The sequence below is a fragment of the Centruroides sculpturatus genome, unplaced genomic scaffold (genome assembly GCF_000671375.1).
Source record: "Centruroides sculpturatus isolate CEXI.00-Female unplaced genomic scaffold, Cexi_2.0 scaffold466, whole genome shotgun sequence".
In the NCBI taxonomy this organism is placed as follows: domain Eukaryota; kingdom Metazoa; phylum Arthropoda; class Arachnida; order Scorpiones; family Buthidae; genus Centruroides; species Centruroides sculpturatus.
This window is the reverse complement of record NW_019384737.1, coordinates 334,386-357,383: the sequence shown is the minus strand read 5'-3', so window position 1 is coordinate 357,383 and position 22,998 is coordinate 334,386. Positions and strand designations below refer to the sequence as shown.

Here is a 22,998-nt window from a genome sequence, read left to right as displayed (position 1 = left end):
TTTTTTTTTTTTGTTAAATTGCATAAAGTGTAACTTGTAATAGTATTGCATTTTCAAAGAAAGAAATATAATAAAATTAGTAAGAAGTCTGAAAGATTTTGTAAGTCATGACCCAAAGACAAAACATTATGTGAACTGTTGAATAAATTCAAAAGAATAAGATCTGTTAACAATAAATTGAACATCCAGACCATCCCACATCTCAGTGAAGTAAATACAATATAAAATTCTGAGTTTTCCCATAATATAAAATTCTATTACAGAAAAACTCGGAATGTCAATTTGCATTGCTTCGTTGATATTCAATGTAACTATGCCAAGTGATTCGCGAACGGCCCACTACTCTAGAACAGAGATTTTTGACCAAGGTGCCAAGAAATATAACAACGAGTAACATCATAATGCTTTTTACATGTACTATTAAAAGTTATTGTATATTCATATGTAATTAAAATTATTATTTATTTAATATGGTTATAATCATTTTATTGAAAATATTGTGTACAATTTAAATTAACTATACACGTATCTATAAAAAGAAGTAGAAGTGTAACTATTAAGAACAATTGATAAACACTGCTCTAGAGAATCTGGTTTGTCTGGATTGGAAACAATAATTTTTCATAGGTAATCTGTTCCATATATGTGTTGCTGTTATGTTGTATGTATTTTGTGTAGCTGTGTGTTTGTTGGGCCCATCTGAATAATGGATNCCTTCGGTCCACATTGTGCATAAAAAAAAAAAGGAATTCAAACAACTTGTTAAAGAAACCAAAGTAAGAATTTATTAGGAATGTTTTTGGCCAACTGTTCCTAATTCCTAACATTCCTATACCAAATCTCAACCGTCCACTTTTTGCATGGACATTCTGCTTTTCAAGGGTATTGTCCCTGTGTCTTCTGTGTTTGACATTTGTCCACCTTTTCACCAATGATTCCAATTATCAATCTTTTCCTTTTACACTTTATTTTAATAACAACATTTTTTCAAGCAGCACTAAGGATGGTTGCTTAAGTTACTTTTCTCTAAATTTCTGTTTGGCATGGAAGGTGACAACACTGATGATTTTTAAAATTGTTCCCCAAAGATGGTAGATCATAACAAGCAGCAAAAATTTTTCAGATTAAGCAAAATAGCAGAAATTGTTATGGTTATGCCATACAGTAATGTTTGAGAGAAGAGAGTCTTAAGCATTATAAAAAATAAAAACAAACTGATGTCAGAAATTGTTTGCAGAATGTATTGTCTTCTCTGATTACTGTACATTGTAGTAATTTTCAAGCAATAGTAAATGCCATTATAGACTGATTCTCATCTCTTGAAGAAAGCTAAGGTTGCTACTAGAAGTTACAATGACTACCATTGTAAAAAGTAATCTTTTTTAATCCAAAATGACTTTATTCTAGTCAGAATAAAATGTTGTACAATGTTCCTTAACAGTGGTTCCCAGACATTGATTTTGCATGATCCCATTTCAACATTAATAAATTCTCACAACTCAACATCAAATGCAGTATAAACATAAGAGAATTTATTTAATACATTTTTTAAAAATTTCATTTTTTAATATTTTCCTTTAAAACAAAAAAAACACAAAAATAATAATAATCAAAGACATTAAATGAAAAATTTATCTATGTAATTTTATTTTTTCATTTTATTATAAATTTGAAAGCCTATCATTTGGAATGGTCTTGTATTTTTTGACAAAGCTTGCAAAATCCAAAGTCAATTTTTGAGAATTCTCACATTTTTATTTCAATAAGAAATTTTTGAGATGGACTGTTTTCTTTTGAAAAATATAATAGCTTTTTCAATGTACTATACATTGAATGATGTTTCCAAATGTCTTTAAGGCTTTAAAACTTGCAAAAGTTTGGCTACAATATATATAAAATGGTAGATGCTAAACCAGGGGTGGCAAACAGTTTTTTCCCTTGGGCCGAATTGGAAAGAAAACTTTTTTCACGGAACCAATCAGAGGCTGTCTAGGAAGATTTTGAGGTGGTGCGAGGTTTCATTGTGGTGTTACCCAGTAGGGACTAAATTGTACATAGAGATTATAGATACATTTTTTGCATTACCATGCTTTATCAACGTTCTACGCTATACTTAAGAAATTTGTAATGAGGGTTAACTACTCTAACCAGACAGCGAGTTGTTGGCCCCTTTTTTTTTTAGGAGTTAGAATTTTTCACCAATCTATTCTGACTTGAGTAGCTAATATTGAAAGATTAATCGCGGGCCACATAAATCCATTACACGGGCCAGATCCGGCCCGCAGCCATATGTTGGCCATGCCTGTGCTAAACCAAACAATTGCCTTAATTAATTGGGCTATTATTTTGCTATTATTAATAATTAGATATTAAGTAATTTGATATTAGATGCTCACCAATAACTTCCTTAAATGGAAATCATTATTCTAAAAATTCTACAACATATTTTCTTATTGTTTTTTGGATAATTTGTTTTTTCATATATACAATCCACTTAGTCCTGTTTTTCTTGTTGTTGTCATTGATTGTTAATCATCTTCAATCAAGTATATCTATATTTTTGAAGATTTTTTTAAGAAGAAGAATAACATTTATGAAATGTGCACTTCAGAAGAATTCATGACCTTACTTAAAGTCTGTATTTGGAATCATTGTTCTACACCCGCAGTGCCCAACCATTAGTCTATCTCAAGCAAATTAAGAATTTAAAAATTTTAGACAAGCCATACATAAAACAATGATCTCATTTTTTAAAAAATCAGCAACAATAGGTAAAAGAAAAAACAATAATATTACACTACTGCAGTTTATTACTATTAGTAATCTACTATAAATTAAATACAATACAGAACAAACAAAACTTATTAGTAATCAATGTGACATTGCATGTTTTCGGCCGGTTTATTGTACTCTAGTAAGTTAAAACTATCTCCTTTTTGAATTACAGGAGGTGATCATATGCAACAAAACCTTTAATTACCAGTAACAAATTAACCAAGGCCTGCATCAGGTTTTTTTTTAACGAATTGGAACATTTGAACGATACTATTCGAAAAACAATTTTAAATTTCGAATAATCTGAATTGAATTCAACAGTAGAACTATTAAAACTCGTAATTTTAAGACTCTGCCCCATATATACATTTTATTAAGTTCAAATTAAAGATTGAATTAAGTTCGGGTAAAGTTAGCCTATATTTTCAAAAAGGTACCTCCACGCATGCAATATCATATAGCAGTCTTCAAAATTAATACATTTGCTGGTGTGGCTGGCTTTATATATTTCCAAAGCCTCCAGGCTACAAATATATTCTGTTTGATAGACCTGTCTAATTAACATGGTGTTCTGGAAGTCCGCATGCATTTCCAGAACACCAAGACATACATGGACAATAGACAATACAAATATGGTCTGTTTGATAGGCCTGCCTATCAAACAGACCATATTCGTAGCCTGGAGGCTTTGGAAATACATAAAGCCAGCTGCACTAGCAAATGTATTAATTTTAAAGACTGCAATACGATATTGCATGTGTGGAGGTATCTTTATGAAAAGTTCAAAAGTTAGCCTATATTAATTCAATCTGTACATCATAAAATCAGTGACGTGCTGTGACATTTGATGATAGGGAAGCTGTGTTTCTGTAAGAAGCCGACTTTTAGGGGCAATCAGTTAATTGCGTGTCAGTGATGGTCTAGGGCAGTGTTTCCCAATGTGGAGTCCACGCCCCACAGATAGGCAATTTGAAAATGGACTCGTCCAGAGTTTAAATTAACCGTATAGCCGCTGTACGTTAGGGGGCATAAGATTTTTCGAAAGGCTTAGGTGGGGCATAGCACAAAAAAGGTTGGGAAACACTGGTCTAGGGTCCATTCGTATTCATTTGTTTGATATCCCAGTAAAAGCCATAGACTTCTCTAAATATATTTTTAATTTCACAATTTATCACAATTACATTCTGAATCACTAGCCATGATATAAGGGCTACAATTAAAAATAAAATAATAAAAACTTACTTGGTGATATAAAATATGTGGTGGATATACGTACCTGGTATAAAATATTCTTCAATTATATTAATATACTTTTAAAGAAAATTATAATTAAATATAGCTTTGTAAAAAAACGTACATAAAAATAACAAAATCTTCTTTACTTTTTAAATCTTAAAACAATCCACTTATTCAAATAGCTCCTACGAGTGACTAATGGATGGAATCAAAGACGGTCCTGGTAGGTGCATGCACACAGGCTGCCAAATCCCAAGGGTGCCGATACCGGTCAATGTCAAATGCCTCTTTTGTCGCATCACTAGTATACCTCAAAGGACGTGACAGGGTTGTTGTACATTTTAAATGTTTCTCACCATAGCTGTAAAAATCTAAATATGTTAAACTTAATAGATTGTCTGTCATTTGTTTTCTAACTAATTCGTTTTAGGACCATGGTCCACGGAAATTTCCAAAATTTACAACTTTTTGGTCACTCTCATTGAACTGGAAAAATTTCTCTCTTTATTACATCTAATATTACAAAGAAATCAGTCCCCACTGTACTCGGCTATGATTGGTTCAGTTAAGCTTTTGTTTAAGTAAAATTTCAACTCTTTCGTCAGGGTTTTGTTTATGTCCCCAATTCCCTAATCGCTTAATCATTTAACTACTTCTTAAGTAGAAATAAGTCAAAACCGGTTACTTTGTACTCAAACATTTGTAGTCTCGAGGAAAAAGTGAAAAGACAAATTTTTATGACAAACGGATACATAAATTGTAAATTTAAGGAAAATAAATTCTAGAACTTTTTCTGTACCTTGTGCGTCTCTCTCATTCATTAAATTTAGTTGTAAATGACGCTGTCAAAGTAACAGTTAATTTTTTAACATTATACAAGAATTGTACACATTTTTTTCTACATCCCCTTAAAGATGGGATATACGAAATTGTAATATCACCAGTTTAACATTGAAATCCGTGAGTAATCTAAAATCGGAGAGCAGAATAAAAATATCAAATATTTTAATGGATTTTTTAAAATTCCTGTCAACTACACAGAACTATCATAAAAACATACCAGTAAATTCTTATCGATCGGGTTAAGTTATAAATCTACTTGCGATTCACGTAATCGGACGAGGGCAGCCAAATATCTAGCGGGCAGGTGGCTAACAGCCCAGAACCGGTCCTGGATAGAACTGGATGCGGTATAAGTGTAGCATCCACCCAAGGTCCTAGGCTTCCACCAGCTAAACCGGGTGAGGTCGGTGCTCTGTAAAGCACATGCGCAAATCTGGCTTTTTGGATCCTGACGATACAGCGCTTCCACTCCGCCACTAATATTCAAATATACAATAGCAATCTTATCTTTTTTTCACATGTAGTACAGAAATTTGTAATAAGATACATAATACGGTTATAATAAAATATTGTGCGATTATTTTCATATAATTAAAATTAATATGTATTTATTTTTTAGAAAATACAAGGGAAGCGGCGCATCCACAGCTTCCAATGACGGCACGCCAGTGCAACACGTGATTCCTCTATCTCTCCAATCCCTTGACTTCAACCACCAAAATTTCATAGCACAAATGCCCCTTATATACTAGTTATCATGCCAAATTTTGTTACTTTATCTTTACCTGTCCTGAGATATTAAATGAAATAGATGACAACACACACACACAATACTCCTTCCAGCAATTATTTTTTTAAAAAAACAAATGTTTCCAGCCTCTTTGTCGGTCCTCTTCTATAAATAAATTTATAGGAATATTTCACTTAATATAACTTCTTTTCATTCACTATAGTGCAGTGACTTCCAACCCAATAGGTACAGTGCAAGAGAATTTGTAACTTGTTTTTAAAAATATATTTAAGTATATAAACTTTTGTTAAAATTTAAACAAATGATAAAAAAAAAAAGGATAAACTATTTTAAATAAAGTATTAACTTACATTGAAAATTTTAATAACTAGTCACACATCCTTTCAAAAATGCCAAAAAAATTCATATTTAAATAAAATGGCTAAAATCTTTAAGAAAATAATACTCTATTATATACTTCTGGAAGATTGATGTTCAATTAGCTTGAGAGAAATTAACAATGTTGGATGGTTACAATAATTTTTACAGTTTATCAGAATGTGAAAAAATGTTGAATACATTTGAGACCATCTCTGACAATTTTGAATAATAATCAAATCAAAAGTGAAACATTGACAGATAAATAAAGTTAAAAAATGCAATTCAATGTCAGCACAAGCTTTGTACAGAAAAGAAGGAAAGGCAAGTCCAACAGAATTCATTTGACAATTTTTCTCTTAAAAACACTTAAAAATTTAAATTTAATACAGACTTCCTATTCTAATTTTTCTTTTAAATTCTCTGACTTTCCTTGACCAACTTTGTACAAATTCCATGACCCTCAAGTCCCTTATAGTATGGCACATTGACAAAATAAAACAGCATTTAACTTAATATGCACATATGCTATTGCTTCTTCAACTTTTTAATTAAAATAAATTGTTTTTGACAAAACTATGTCTTGTTTATAAAATTGTACTGCTGGTTTATGTTACCAGCTTACAGGTATGAAGGAGTACATGTCGAGAGTTGATATTTGGCACAGAGTATTAGGTGCCCAAATCATTTGCGCATAAAAAATCCCAGACTTGTAGGTAGTTGGGGGACTGAGAATCGAGTCAAAATAAAATACAAAATGGCAACCCTCTTCTACAAACAGGCACCTCACCCCACCGAAGTCAGGTGGGAGAATACCACCCGTAGTCATTCAAAAAAGTGAACTCTGACCTTAGGACTGAACACACAGTTTCTTCTATGTTAAATAAAATTTGTAATCTAATTTTGTAATTTTGGGAATGCTTTAAATATGATGTTAAAATGGTTTTATGTCATTACAAGTGGGTTTTTTTAACATTATTTAGTATAGTAAAATCATGGAATCAATAAAAATTTGACATGTAGGGCAGAGGGCGCCACCGCGTGACCTTCACCCTCACTTTGCTCCTAAACTCTAATGAGGAGAGACATCTTTTTACTTCATTTAGTTAACCTTTCGATTCGACAGCCATGCCAATCTTGGATTTATATTATATCAACACTATTGTAAATATCACGTAGGCAATACAAATTAAGTAAACTATCAGTTTCTCAGTTAATTTTTACTGGCAGAACAAAAGGCGCAGAACACGTGGTCGAAGTCAACATGGACATCATGGACAAGGTAGGAGGTGCCACATATAGATTTTAGCCACACCACTAAAGACATTATATTAGGGTTGTCATTACATCCTATGACATTATAATTGGGTTAAACTGTATATTGTTTGTGCAAAATAAAAAAAAATTTCAGACGATACAATAGCCACAATTATTTTTTTCAAAAACAGGAAATTTTAGTTACGCACCAACAAAAATTCAACGCTGGCCGTCACGCAATGAAAAGCAATTTCGACATTGGATAGGGTATACCTGAATAAGTTAATTTCACCGAAAATGCATCATGGACAACCTCATGGTAATGGCCGGCGAAGTTTGAACGATCGCGCTCAAAACCAGCAATACCAAAGAAAATTGGAGAATGAGAACGAGACCCGCTTGAGCGTCAAAGTGATTCCGCTTAGTAGTGAGTCTCCAAGACAGTCTTGTCCCAAATACAGCTTTGCCATTTTACTTGTATCAAATTAAAATATTGATAGTTTATCCTGTTATTAATCCACAATCATAAATCCATGTGGTTTGGAAAAAAAGGGCCATTATTTATTTATTATTCATTAGCAAATCCTGTAACTTTATAAAATATTAATAAAGAGAAAAATAAATCAAAAACAGTTCTGTTACAGAATCAAAATTATTAAAATGAAAAATGACAAATAATAACATTTAAATTAAAATTATTTATCATTTTTTGAACTTTAGAAAATTTGAAGAAATTTTGTGTATGCTTGGGAGAAATTTTGGGTCCCAAAAATATTCTGCATCCTTTTCATAAGCTATATTTCATCATATTACTTTTTGCTGCCTGCAGACAGCTACACTTAATCAAAATTATTGTCAGCAAAATATTGACAAGGCAGCCAAGGAGGTTAATTCCCTGACTTTTTTTTACAAATTCCCTGACTTTTTTTTACAAATTCCCTGACTTTCCATGACTTTTTCCGAACACTAATGAAATATTGAATTCACATTAATTAGAGAATATAAGTGCAGTAATTTTCTGAATGCTAAATGATGTATCCTTGTGCTAGATCTGGTGCAGTTTAGCCTGATAAGATCATTGTCAAAAAATAATAGCCAAGATGTTGATTGATATTACTTCATACAAGTTGACAAGAAAAATTTGGAACTCAAAAATGCAAAACATTTGATGACTAAATGATAATTTATATTGATTCTACTACTATATTTAACACTTGTCCTATATAATATAAGCATTTGCAAATGAACCATTGTTATTTAATATCATTTTTGAGATTGTGTTACAAATGAAGAAATTTTTAGAAAGAGAGAACTCATGAAGATTTTAAGACAGTTACTAAACACTGTCTTAAAATCTTTCACTAACTCTATAGCTACAAAGGACATTATTAGATTACAATTATGTAAAATTATGCAGAGGGGGCCTCTAATCTGCTGTGCCTGAAAAGTCTTAAGCCGTGATCACACCTTACAATTTCCAGCCAAACTGTTCTTTTTAACTAGTAAATCCCCTTCGAAAATCGGCGCAACTGCAACCACGAGTAGAAATTAATAGTTTGTTCTACTTGGGCTGATTGCAAATGCGCATCCAATCAGCATACACCTTTGTGCCACATCATACAGTAGAAACATTGAAAATAGTTCATCATGGAGGAAAGTAAGAGGATTGATACTTTTACAGAATCAAGATTGATCGGGATTATTCAGGGTCACAAATGCCTGTGAAATTTTAATTCTTCATTTTATCCCTTTACGTATTGTCATCAGCTCTAACAAAATGATCACTTTTTTTCTTTTATTCATTGCAGAAAAGGAACTGCTTGCGATTTTAATAAGAAAAGGCTAAAATTCCATTAATACTCTAAAATAAAACATAAATCATCAGTAAACTCACGAAAGCAGTCAAAAACAAGCTACTGTGATTTTATTGGTTTATTATGAGGTCACGTTTTTCTGAGTTGCAATACCAACAAAGAATAACTCGTGAATGTTGCAGTTGCAGTCACTTGTGCAGCTGAAAATTGCTAGGTGTGACCAGTGCTTTGTCCACCATTGCTAATTATATTTGACAGAACATATAGAAAATGAAGGACTGTCATCCCTAAAACTATAGTTAAATACAAACCAATAAATGTCAAGAGAGAGGTAAACCAGAGAACTTGATGTACAGGCATACCTCAACTTACGTCGTTTTGAGTTACGTCATTCCCGATTATATGTCGTTTGTCAAAAAAGTATATGGAAAAATAAAAATCAAGTTTAAGTCATTTTATTCGACTTTACGTCTGTCCGCGACAAATATTGAAGTCGTAATATCACTAGAAAAACGTTTAAAGTACATAAAATCATATTAAAATATATACTAGTATGTTCTGTATTTACAGTACATGCATTCGTAAATTTAGAATACTTTTTTCTGTACTATATTAAAAACTAAAATTTATTTGTTTGTAAGCTTAAAATAGATTCCTATTAACCATATATTATTAAAAATGCATTAATAAATAAAATACAGAACCGGGAATGGTTATTTATGGTTTAGCCTAGTGACAAGTAGATTCGGAGACAAGTAAATTCGACTTACGTCGTTCTCCTGGAACCAATTACCGACGTAAGGCGAGGTGTAATACATTTATAGAAGACAGGACTACTTGATATTGATAATAAACAAGTGAAACACATTGCATCATGCTTTAAAAATAATTAGAAAATCAGTTCTCAAAGTTGTCAATTTGGGGATCACTTAAACCAAGTAATGAATAAACCAAGGACAACCCGCATCCCAATCTACTTCTTATCCTGTAAATCTTATGTAAACCAACTTAGATATGCTAGGTTGCATGCTAAAATATTTCCTCTATCCGGTAACCTAACGTAAAAAATACATGGCAAGTGAAAATGTTTTCTCCAGCTAAACAGAATAGAATTGCATTCTTAAAAACATAACTAAGTCAGTCTGCAGATCACTTGGCTCATACTCACAAACCTCTTTTTTTTTCACTTTCTCAGCTCTATGAGACTAAGACAGCTTTTTTTCCACAAGTCCATCAGGAATCAGGCAAAGCCCACAACAGGAAAGACAAGAAACAAAGCTGGACACGAAAATTCCTGGGGTTTTTCGATCCATCCAAATTCAATCACGGATCTCCTAGAGCAGTAAAGCTGCCATGGTAACCACTTGGCATCCAGACACCACTATCTATCCACATTCTCAATGTAGAGAACATTTGGTAAGATGTAAATTCCAAATGAGGGATTTGCCACCCCTAGAGTTATAGACCCTTCAATACAAGCAAAAACAGTTAATGAAACCATACCCAAACATGTGGCCCTTCAAAGATATTCACCTCCAAAGGTCAGTTTTTACCGCAAACCAGAATATTGCCCATTCTCCATGCTCCGCATCAATCAAGACTTGCTATCGCTCGCATCGTTCGATGCTCCGACCGTAGTCTCGTGCTTCGGTGCTCGTATCTCAGCACCCAGGCAGGGGCAAACTCCCACCCCCTAAAACTATATAACATCAAGGGAGCCATTCAAAGCCAGCCGGCACAGTCACACGAACCAAATAGTTAAATGCAACAGCCTTCGCAGAGCGACGAAACCCAAAAGCGGACCCATTTCAAAGAACCCCGTCCGGCCGAGAGCAACACGTGGAGGTACGGTACAGTTTCCTCGACTATTTTCCTCCCACGGGTACGGTCTACAGCTCCGACAAGATCACAGTGGTCTCGTTCGGAGGCGTAACCACACCAACAAATAACATCAAACGATACATTCAAAACACACGTCGGTAGAAGTTACTTTTAGTTAATTCATGCATACATAAATATACAGACATTAACCTAAAAGTAACTTCGACTCAAGATATGTCAAATAATGTAAACAAACTCCAAAATAATTAAATTTTAACGTATTATTATTCTCGAGTCTTTATTTTTTTACATTTTTAAGGCTTTAAGGCGTTAAAAGTATTAAAATAAACAGTAATTAACGATTATTTACCTTGATACTTCAAACCTAAAAGCTTCTGTCTTTCGGGCAAGACACCAGTCTTCTGTTGTATGACTTGTTTTAAATCGCCGACCGTATCGTTGCCGTCTAAATTTTCTATGACGTATTCTTTACCGTTCCACTTCACGATTACGTCCAAACTCGACATCGTTAATATTATTAATTTACTGTTTGTTATTTTTTCAACGGCACTTCATTCTTTAAAACGTACGTCTGCGCCACTCCTCGGTCGAACGTGAAAATATATTTATATATATTTTTTCATTTTGCAATTATTTAAATATTCTTATTTTGTAATTATAATTTAAACTTTATTTTTCCAAATTAATTTAATTGAGTAATATTAAAATTATGTTATGGTCTTTTGTCGTTTTATTTAATTTTTTTTTCTTGCTGTTTAGAGCGGTCGGCCGACCGTTCTGGAGGATCCGGGATCGAATCCGGGCGGTCTAAACACGGCGAGAATTTTTACGTCTGTGGTCGCTCTATTGCCAACCCGGTCGAACCCAAGATGGGGTTTTAAAACAGGCCTTTTTGGTGTCCAAGGGCAAAATAATAAATATTTAAAAAAAAAAAAAAAAACAGTGTTTAGGGCGTTCATTATTCCTTTGAGGGATCCGGATTTGAGTCCGAAATCATGATTTGAGTATTTAATTTTGACTAAATCGTCGACAATGGCCAAGGCAGAAAAGACCTTAGCCTACTGTGGTTTCGGATTCGAGTCTGGATTGGGAAACCTCAGAATGTTTTCGTGGTAATCTTTCCCAGATCTGTCGAGTCAAACACTTCACCATTTGACTCTTTTTCCCATTGTGAGACTAGGCAAATCCATTGCAGGGTAGAAAAATGTCTCTTAGTGCTAACAGGAAAGATAATTTAGGAAAAGAAAACGAAATAGTATTTCTTAAACGTTTTGTAAGAGAGGAGGAATTTTTTTTCAATCAAAATAGAGAATATAGACTGCGATTGGTATATAGGAGGAGGACAGACCCTTTTGGATTTATGTTAAAGTTATTTTCTAATAACGTCTCGTAACAGATGGCGTCAAACAATTTTAATTTTCAGCTAGTATCATGGTGATTTTTAAACTTAAATATTGTTTTTAACAGTGGAACATTTGTGGCCGTCGGCCATATCTACATATGTATCTTAATTGTATATAGTATAATTCCAATCTTTCTCTTTCCCTATTTCTTCTATTTCCTTTGTCTGTTCCTTCTAGAACCTTCCAAATGACTGTTATAGCCTTTGGGTGAGATTAGCCGTTCTTAGAACCGGAAAGAACAATAGTGGGTAGGATTAGTCGGGCTGAGAACAGAAGGGAAAAAGGCAAGTCGTCGACGAGACACGAGGAGAGCGAGACGTGTCGAAGAACAAAGGAAGTTCTACGGAGAATCGAGTGACGGGCTGAGGAGGATCCACGATCAGGTCGTAAGGCTTGCGGACACCTCCAGATAGATCGGAATCTTCAGGATTAGAGATCCGACGACTGACGTGTTTAAGAACATAGTGGAAGCAAGAGCCACTGTCGTTGAGACAGTCCTACCCAAAGCGCAAAGACACCAGAACATAAGAAAGGCCCGGGTGAAGTTATCTCTTCTTTTCTTCTACCTTCCCGCTGTCCTATCTTCCTTGTCATTTCCTTAGTATTAAGTTAGTCTTAAGTTAGGATTAAGGTAGATTTTAGTTACGCGACTATAGAATATTAATTGTTATGCGCCGGTAAGATTTCGTACCGTGATTTATTGTAAAACTGGAAAGATTCCTGATGACAGGGGCGACCTTATCCATTGCGAGGCTCTGGGCGGCAGATCTTTGCGAGGCCCTTGTCCTTTGTGCAAAGTATGTGAATTGAAATAGTAGGCACTTATTAATATATACTGTACTATAAATTAAATTTATTTTATTGTTATAACTAATAGCCAAGGATAAAATAAAAAGTTTTAAATATAAACTTTTTCTATTTGGTTGTTGCGCGAGGCCCCGGGTGATTGCCCTGCTCGCCACCCCCTAAGGCCGCCACTGCCTGTTGATACCCCTCACATTGTAAAGTTGGTAAAGTTAAATCACAAAATAGTTGGGATTCCTGATGAAACCGAATCTGTTCGTATTGAATAAAGGAGAGTGTTTATAATTGTAACTGTCTTAGGTTCCTTTCTGTACGTTTCATTCGTGGATCGTACTGCTCCAATCACACGAATACTACACATTATAGCTTCCTGGACGCCCAGTCAAATTTGAATTAGGGGGTCTCATGTAGTGTTGATTTCAAACATTTTTCTCCGGGGAAATTTATAATGGGGATTTTTGTTTTTAATGCATTCTGTGCTGCCCAATCGCATCCTGCAACTGCGCCACACCTGCAAGATAGGATCCCCGGAATGGCCCATATTTAAATTTCAATATCCTTACTACAGTAATGAGTATATAAAAGATTGGTTTGGAATCCCGTTGATGGGGGCTCCAGGCAATTTCCGTTTTTGCCCGTAAAATAACGTCCCATGACATACTGCCTAGTGATACAGTATGATATCAACAAACATTGGTTTGATGGTTTAAAGCAATGCAACACATGGGTGATCTGCCAAGAAGAAAGTTTTCCTGGCAGATCAGAGGAAAATCTCTACGGGAAACCGGCCCCTATTTAGGTGCTCGCGAAGAAAATGCAGAAAACTCCGCGTGACCAACTCGTTGGTCGGGTGCCAACCCTCCACCAACTACCAGTATTACAATATTACTGGTTTCATTCACTCAACCACTGATAGGTTAATAAAATTTTAATTAAAAACAGCAAAAAAAATGGGCTTAATTTTAAGGGTAGAGATGAGTTTTAAAATATTGCAAATGCCAATAACGATTGTAATTTTCATTAAGTCTGACCCTACTCGAGATATGGCAAATGACTCCCCCGTTTATGTCCATCCTTCGATTTCCGTACTCGAAAATTTAATGGCATCAATGCCCTTTATATACAACTGCTAATAACGCTTGCAACCTGCAAGAAACATATATACTGGTAGCCCAAAAGTCAATTAACCATTGTAAAAACTAAATTAGTGCCTTACGCAAGTATTTTTAAAATATTTTTAATCACTTAAAAACTAAAAAAAATTCCTCAATACACAAGTCACAATGCTTTAACAGATGAAATTTTTTTAAGAACCATTAAAAATAAACAGAATTAACTGATTTGTGCTACCTTGTATTTTTGGGACCACATCCATATAAATATGGATTCTATCATTTTATCACACGGTGAATAGCACTCAAGTGTTTGCTTTTGATATTTTATTCTTATCCCAAAAACATTTAAAACACTTAAAATAGTGTGTAAACATTATACTGTATAAACATTTAAAATACTGTAGATATATTATGGTCAATTTACATTAAAACTATATATATATATATTGTATTATTCTTTTCCCACAGATACTGAAAAGGCTTTTTTTCAAGCCCATTATGAGTTTGACCAGATCCAAAATGGGGGTGGCTGGGTTGAGAGGAATGGGCCTACATATCTGACCAACATTTCTGGAGTTTTTAACTGCTTGGATTTGATCCTGGGTCCTCCAGTGGTACACTGATTCTTCAGGCTGTCGTCAACATAAAGTAATATTTATATATCTAAATTCTCGGGGAAACTTGATCACATGTTTCTTCCACTTCTTTCTATCTTGTGCCAGCCCATTCCATCTTCAATTCAACTATCTCTTTCCATTGCCACCATGTCTACTCTGATGTCATCTTTCTACCTGAGTGGTGATCCACTTTCCTTTTAAGTCTTCCGTGATCTGTTTCTGCTTGTCTTTATAATGTGTCCATATCTAGTCCAATGCAGTCTTCTTACAATATTTATAATATATCTTTTCAATATTTAATTTATAAATGCTTGTATAAATTGGTCAGATCATAAAAAGTATTAATAGTAATTATAATATCCATTATACTAAATTGCAGTTTATCATTTTTTCATCATGAGGAATAAATTCAGAATTGTGAAATAATCTAAAGGAAAAACTGTTTTTAGGCACAAAACAAATTAAAATGCTAAGGACAAAATGATATGCCCTAAAAATGTTTCAGCAATCATCTCATCTGTAAGAACTTCAGCATCTGGACTGTTTAAAGATTGAATCATCATAAATCTTTTTTTTTTAATATTCTAACAGAGAAAAATTAATTTATTAGAATAATAACTGTATATATATGCTGTACATATATATATATTTCTTTTTTACTCTTTCCCATCTGCAGGCACAAAAAAGGCCTTTTTCAAACCCATAATTAGTTGGTGAGATCCACAATGGGTCCTATGTATCTGAGACAGACCATCTCAAAACCTTTCTGGGGTTTTTAACTGTCCGGATTTGATCCCAGATCCTTCAGTGGTAGGCCGATGCTCTTGCCACTTTAGGCTGTCATCAACAAATCTTTAGCTGTGTCACAAAACATTCATTTTACATTAACCAATATTTTAAACAAGATTAGATAGTCAAATCAATAAAGACACCTGTGGCTCTAGAGTTTGGGTAAATTAGAAAAATTTACAAGCGTGCTGCCCCAGATCTATTGGGTTGTGCTCCTTGCCACTTGGTTGCACCATTATTATAGCCCGTCACAGGTTAGCCCTGGCTGAACCTATGACGGGCACAGTTAATGGTCATCTTAACACTTGTAAAGTGAAGAGTTAAAATCTAAAAATGGTTTATGCAGTTTTGGTGTCCTTGACAAAAATTCGGAGTTTGAAAGGGATTTAAAATGGATCAAGTTTCGTTATGTATAACTTTCTGAACCGGATAAGTAACAAGTCACATCTGCAACAAAAATATAATTTTTATATTGTAACATTTATTCAAAACATACAGTAATGTTTACAATAGATAATGTATCTTTTGCATATAACATTAAATAATATTACAAATTACTTACAAAAATTCTTATTTGTAAATGTTAATCATTTGATCTAAGTACTTTAACTATTATATTTAACTTACCATACCAGATTTTGGTAATTTGAAAATGGAATCTAAAATAACAGGATTCATTATGTATGAAATACAGCAACATTCTGAACAACTTATTAAAAATAAACATTTGAAACATAGTATTTTCTCCAATTAAGCTCAAATTATGCTTAATGGATTTTATGTTAAAATATAAATAATTTTTACCTTTAAAAGTAATTAAAGCCCAATACTTTTTTAATCTTATAATTATTCAAAATATTTTTTAAATGGTTATACTGCAACATGAGATGATAATTATAATAAAATATTCTGAAAATGAACTCTGAACAGTACAAAATGGGCCTTGGACAATCAGTATCACCATTTATAACACTGCTATTGCCTAAATATTAATTTAAACTAATTATGTATATTACATAAATTTTTCCTATTGTTTGTATTATTTACTTTTAATATCAAATTGAGTTCTAGATGGCAAAGATGTTACCGGTAAATGTCTTTCAGAATTTGGTGACGATATTGGCACCATTACGTTATATGCATTGTCCTCGTCGGAAGGAGGCGGCGGAGGAAGTTCATCCGGGATGCTCTCGAACTGCTCGTCGTTTACGGGCAAAACGTTATAATAATTGGGTGCACTTTTTTCCTTTTGGTTAATTATTCCTGCATATGTATTGGTTTGTCGAGGTAAAGAATTACTTTTGAAGTTCCTCTCGTAACAGAAAGGCTTGGGAATGTCGTAATCTAAATTTCCGTTGTTGACGAGGTGATCGTCACCCGACACGAATACCTCTATGTAAGTTGGCTCGTTGGAAGAACTCTGCCTTCTGTGCTGATTCATTTTGGATAAAGATTTAGGAATGTCATAATTTGAATCCTCATTCTGCAAATGATGATTATCTTTGGTATTACTCTTGTTGACTGGTACCGGTGCTGCAGGTATATCATAATAATGGCATTCGTCTTCTTCGTGCACTGTAGAGGATTGAGAAGACAAACTACCATTCTGTCTTTTGTAGACAGTAGGTAGGACTTTGTTCAATGATCTATCTCGTTGATTGGATTCTATATTGAAAATACTTTTTGATGGTTTCTTTGGTGTTGCAGGAAGCTGTTTACCTACACAAAAATTTCAAAACAGCTTTTATAATAACAGAATATGATAAACTTATAACATTATTTATATAATTATGAAGCAGTGTTAGATTAATCAATAATTATTCACTATCAATCTAATAAATTAAATATAATTAACCGATATTACTTATAACTTATTCACTTAACACTTCAACAATGTATAAAGTTATACGTAACTTTTAAAATATAATAATCTATTAAGGCAACTCCAAGTTGAAAAATTCAATTAACTAAATGAGAAACTTTTTAATTGTATTTTAAAATATTTTAATGTTTAATAACGATTTTTTAAAGTGAAATATTACACTCAAATGGCATACAAAGTATTTGTTTTCTGGCATACCAGGCAGAATAATCTGAAGTTTTATGCCTTATTTTCAAGACAAATTATACTGATGTAATCTCTTAAACCTAAACTTCTTAAATAGTTTTAATAGATATTGAAAATTTTAGAATTACATAACTAAAAAAGCAGTAAAATATTGACAAAACTTGCTCATTACATTACAATAAACAGTGATTTCATATAAGTTGGAATTATAGTATAATAGTCAGATTAATGAAGGAAATTATTAATATATCAAAATATATTTTTATATATTTTAACAATCAAATTCTTTATAGAAAGCTTATATATTTAATCAGCTAGATGATACCATTCATGCTAGACAATACAACATTACTACTTAACTTAGGATTTTTAAGGGAAAAATCTTTCAAAAATAAAAGCAATGGGATTGGTATTAAACTTATTTAAAATGTTAAATCTAAAAATAAAATATCTCTAGACCGTTAATGACTAAAATTATACACTTTATATCCGATTTCGAGTAATTTTTCAAGGCAAACAAACCGAATAACAATGTATACTAGACCTTTATTTTAACTTTTTTCAAATATTCCAAATGCATTTCTCTAACTGGTCTCATCCAGTGGATTCAGAGATATTTTATTTTTAGATTCAACATTTTAAAGATTTTAAATATTTTTAACATCTTTTTAAACAGGTGTACAATTTCATAACATAGGGAAAATGAGGATGAAATTAAAGTAATACCATATTTATGTGTGTATAGGCTGAACTTTTTTATCCTATATTTTTTTTTACCAAAATTATGGTGTGGCCTATACTTGAGATAATGAATAATTTTAAAGCTATTTTAAATTAGGTAGGTGTCAGGAAGCCACTGCATCATTGAAATTTGATGCTGAATCATGAACTCATGTCATGCCTCGAAATGTCTTGCCCAATCGTAACTACCTTTATGTTCATTTTCAGGAATTTTCATATTTTGGGCAATTCTTTCAAACTGAATCATTTCAACAGACACAAAAAATTCATTTGCCCAAATTTCATGGATATATCTCAACAGATTTACTTCCAGCTTAGGATATTTTGCTATCTTTCTGCAAAACGATGGCCAATTTTGTAATGTTTTCTCAAGAGTGTCCTTTGTTTGAATCCATCGCTGCACAGTTTTTTTCGTCTACATAAAACTTTCTTCCTGCTTCTCAACTCCATTTTCTTCTGCATAATGCACCACTTGCAATTTAAACTTCACTGTGTAACTCACTCTCACTCGACCCATGTTTAACATGCACTGAGCAGGTACTTAACAATAAGCATTAACCATCACTTTATTCCTTTGGAATTTGCAATGTTACCATATTTCTGTATATCTGCATCTCTACTCCCATTCCTTAATGGAATTTTGAGATTTTTATTTTTTTTCCACATAACTGTTTCAGAAATGGGGTGCAGCTTATACATGCATAAATGTGTTAACTTTTAGCACATTTATTTATTTACAGTAAAACTGCATGATGAGTAAAGTTTTGCCATCAAAATTTTACATTAAAGTACCCAGAAATAGGTTCCTTTGTGATTATGTCTAGTTTCTGTTACAGAAACCCATTGTTTTTGTTTTGTTAAACCTTTTTATTATAGGTTTGCTATGCCACTATCCAGAATAAAAATTTAAAAGTATGAACTTCATACATTTCCCTTTTCAGATCTGGATCTTCCATTAGTTCTTTTTCCCTTTAACATAGCTTCAAGAGCATTGAGTAATCCTTCATCTTGTTACACAGCACAGTTAGTCCATGTTCCCTATCTTATAATGAGTATAAAAGGAAAAAGAGGAAGTGAAGTTGTTTCTTGACATACAACGATGTAGCTAGGGACTGTTAATAGGATTTTTTTTCATTGTTTGCCTTGCTGTATTCTATTTGTATAGATTCACATATTCTGTACAGAACATGTGTGAGGCATGCAATGTGATGAAATTTAGGGAACATAGGACTCAATCAGGAAAAAGCTGCAAGTGCTGGTCAGTTAGCACTTCCCACACAAACCTGTATTTATGCCATTAGGACATAGCTTGCTATGGGGCCTTTATTTAGATGACCTATTAAATTTTTTCAGTATAGCCAAAGACTGCACAATAAAATGTTCTAAAATAATTTTCTCTACTTAAGAATGATCAATTATTTTCTAAGAACTATACTACCGATATTCCAGTTTCTATAAATATTATAATGATAATAGTTAAAATTTTACCTGATATTTTATTTATGGTAGCATCAATTTTACTGGCAGGAAGATAACAGTCCATATCTGGTTGAACGTAATCAGGTGAAACTGATTCCATTTTATCCCTTGTAGGCACTGGAGGGAAAACATAGTACGTATGCTTCAAATTCGGTTTCTTTCTAGCAATCGGGAGAGAGATGGACGGTCGGGGAGGAGGAGCTGGAGGCCTTTCGGACAGTGATTTATTACATACACCACTATTTTGTAAATCTTTTCCTAACATAGAATCCTAAATGATAGATAACAAGTTCTAAATAAATTATTGAGTTATTTTTGTAATTTGAAATTTCATCATTTAAAAATCATAATGAAATTTAATTTTCTTCAACAAAATTATTAAATTCTCATATTCTTATTATAAATATCACTATTCTTCCATTCATTATGTACTATTGCATGCAATGGTATATAGACATGACAACATTGAGAACCTTTAGACTTAACATGACAACATGCTAAAATGTAAATATAATTCTTTAACAATTAGTATTTTGTCATTCAAACAATAAGATTTACAACACAAAATTTTTCTACGAAATATATTTGTGTACGATACATAAATATAGAATTTTCTATAAATATATACAGTCGAACCTGANACTTACTGATAAGATTATTCATAAAAAATTCAAAAATTATTTGATAACTTTTCATTAATAATAGTAAAAAAAATAATGAAAATAATTAAAAAATTGTTAGAAGTAAATGGATTTGTTTATTATAATAGTTACACTTTCATTTAAAAACATCTACACAACATCAAAATTGAATTTTCAAGAAAAATCTCCAAGTTTACATCTTTTATTACTTTATTACCTTTGAACGATTTACTTCTTCACAGGAGTCCGAATGATTTCCACTGTCATAAGTGCTTCCTAGACTAAATCTATCACTCGAGGAGGAACCTAATTATAAAATCAAAAATATTATCATATTAAAAAGTATTTTAATTATAAAATTAAAAAAATACCCCAACTTTTTAGAAAGTCATAAAAAAAACCCTATTCTTTTTGAATTACAAAATATGATAACAATTTCCTAAATATTTCAAAGGTACTTAAGTCCATTTTCTGAGGAACAGATTACCAAACATTAATTCTTAGAACACAACATTGAAACTGCTGTGCCTTGATTCAAAATTCTAAAATCTTTCATTTAATGTTATAATAATTGTCTTTTTACTAAATTATCTTATTTAACTTTCTTTGTATAATGTTACAGATCAAATTTCACCCTCTTTAATTAAGAAAGAAGACAAACTTTGAGGACACCTAAGTCTGACAACAATGCATTTTAATAATGTTTTAGGAAGGTGGCTCAACTCCCAACATTCTCCCTACCCCCAAAATCTGATAAACATAACCAAGTTTAATCACGGTACGTTGGTGTACGTGCGTGTAAATGCACTGAACTATCAAATATGGTTGGGGTGAGGACACCTTCACTTTCCCCCCATCCCAGTCTCAAAAAATACGACCAATAAAAGTTTTTTCTAAATTTTTAAAAATAAATTAAAAATTATTTTCTAATCTGTTCCCTCGTATATGGACTTAAATACTTGAATACAGACTCAAATACATTAAGAAACAAAAGTTGTTATGCTGGTGATTTCAATAAAACGATTTTTTGTGGATTTATTTTAATTATAAAAATCATTCTATTAGATTAAATTTATATTTTACTCAATATAATTTTCAAAAAATATGATTTACAATTACTTTCAAATGACTATCATGCTTCTGTTAAATCAAATACCAATAATTCAATAATAAATTTAATAAACATTTTAAAAAATACTACACTTACTGGAACTGCTAACTGAAGATATTGTACTTAAAGTACTAACAGGACGTAAGATGTCGTCTTCAGATTTTTCACTTCTCCCCGGTCTTGCATAAGAATCTGCAGCCTATTATAAATTTAAATATCAATTGGTATTTAAGTTATTAACGTCAGTATTAAAATAATTATGAAATGTATTCAAATGCTATAGAATGAAATGGTAAAAATTGTAGGCAAAGACTGACAGCTTAAATACAAAACATTAATTTATTACACATTTCCTGAAAAATTACATAAATTAAACAATTAAAATTTATTGGCAACTGTTAAAGTCAGTGGAGATGGAAATTAATTTAAGCTGTTGGTTTTATGAAAATCAGCAGCTTGAATCAATTATCCAATAAGTACATTTTCTAATTTTGAATTTCAAGCCTTTGTTTAGTCCATTCCTATTCTAATTAAAGTGATAGTAGAATCATTAGTATAAATACACATGCTAACTATTCTTTGAATGCAGGCCCTCCGTAAGCGGGCGTGCACCGCACGCGGGCGGCACGTCCAGGGGGGCGGCAAATTGAGCTATTGGTCACGTAATATTCAAAGTCATTGTCTTAATACCCACCCTAATTATAGCATAAGAAATGTCTTCGCATGGAGAAAAAATCCGACCGGCGCGCAATTACTATATTCTTATTTATATTATAGCGTTAACAGCGCCTCTATTGGCATTTAAAGATGCAATGCGAAACGTCTGTCGGCAGATTGAACCATCCGGCGGCACCCGAAAGCCAAGTACTCATAGTCGTGCTTTATGACAGAAGTTGACAGGACTGGCGAAAATAGACAATCCCCACAGAGCTTCCTTCTCAATTTGTACTTGTACGCATTCGAATAGTTCTATCGCATATCAAATTGCAATTATTTTGTTAATAATTCTTCTGACATGGGTCTAAGTATAATTAATGATATTTTAACTTGGTTAGGATTTATATCTGAAGCTTAAAGACGATTCAAGTAACGAAACAGACATTGACGGTATTGATTTGTTTAATGAAATCAATACTTTCAAATTGCAATTTCCAGAAATTCAGTCTAATGATCTACAAACCCTATTACAATAACTTTTTACTAATGATTTAATTTCAACATTTCCGAACACAGGAATAGCACTAACTTACATTTCCGGTTTCAGTTGCATTTGGTGAAAGGTCCTTTTCAAAGTTAAAAATTATAAAAACTATTTAAGATCAACAATGCACCAGCAAAGACTAAGTAATTTGCTA

General features: G+C 32.5%; 2 protein-coding genes across 3 annotated transcripts in view; both read right to left on the bottom strand.

The window, feature by feature from the left end:
• The window catches only part of LOC111628293 (ubiquitin-like domain-containing CTD phosphatase 1), a 29,926-nt gene extending 18,471 nt beyond the window's left edge, over positions 1-11,455 (bottom strand). The window contains exon 1 of the mRNA XM_023372056.1: positions 11,225-11,455. Coding sequence (XP_023227824.1) covers positions 11,225-11,381 — 157 coding nt within the window. The 5' untranslated portion in view covers positions 11,382-11,455. The remainder of the gene's footprint in view (positions 1-11,224) is intronic.
• Positions 11,456-13,273: 1,818 nt separating this feature from the next.
• The window catches only part of LOC111628291 (serine/threonine-protein kinase SMU1-like), a 29,606-nt gene continuing 19,881 nt past the window's right edge, over positions 13,274-22,998 (bottom strand). The window contains exons 6-8 of one of the 2 annotated variants that reach the window (XM_023372047.1): positions 20,750-20,838; positions 19,901-20,162; positions 13,284-17,322 (exon numbers count right to left, since the gene is read on the bottom strand). In XM_023372047.1, coding sequence (XP_023227815.1) covers positions 16,643-17,322; positions 19,901-20,162; positions 20,750-20,838 — 1,031 coding nt within the window. In that variant the 3' untranslated portion in view covers positions 13,284-16,642. Of the gene's footprint in view, positions 17,323-19,900; positions 20,163-20,749; positions 20,839-22,998 lie in introns of both variants that reach the window. The other variant, XM_023372048.1, reaches the window with a different exon arrangement.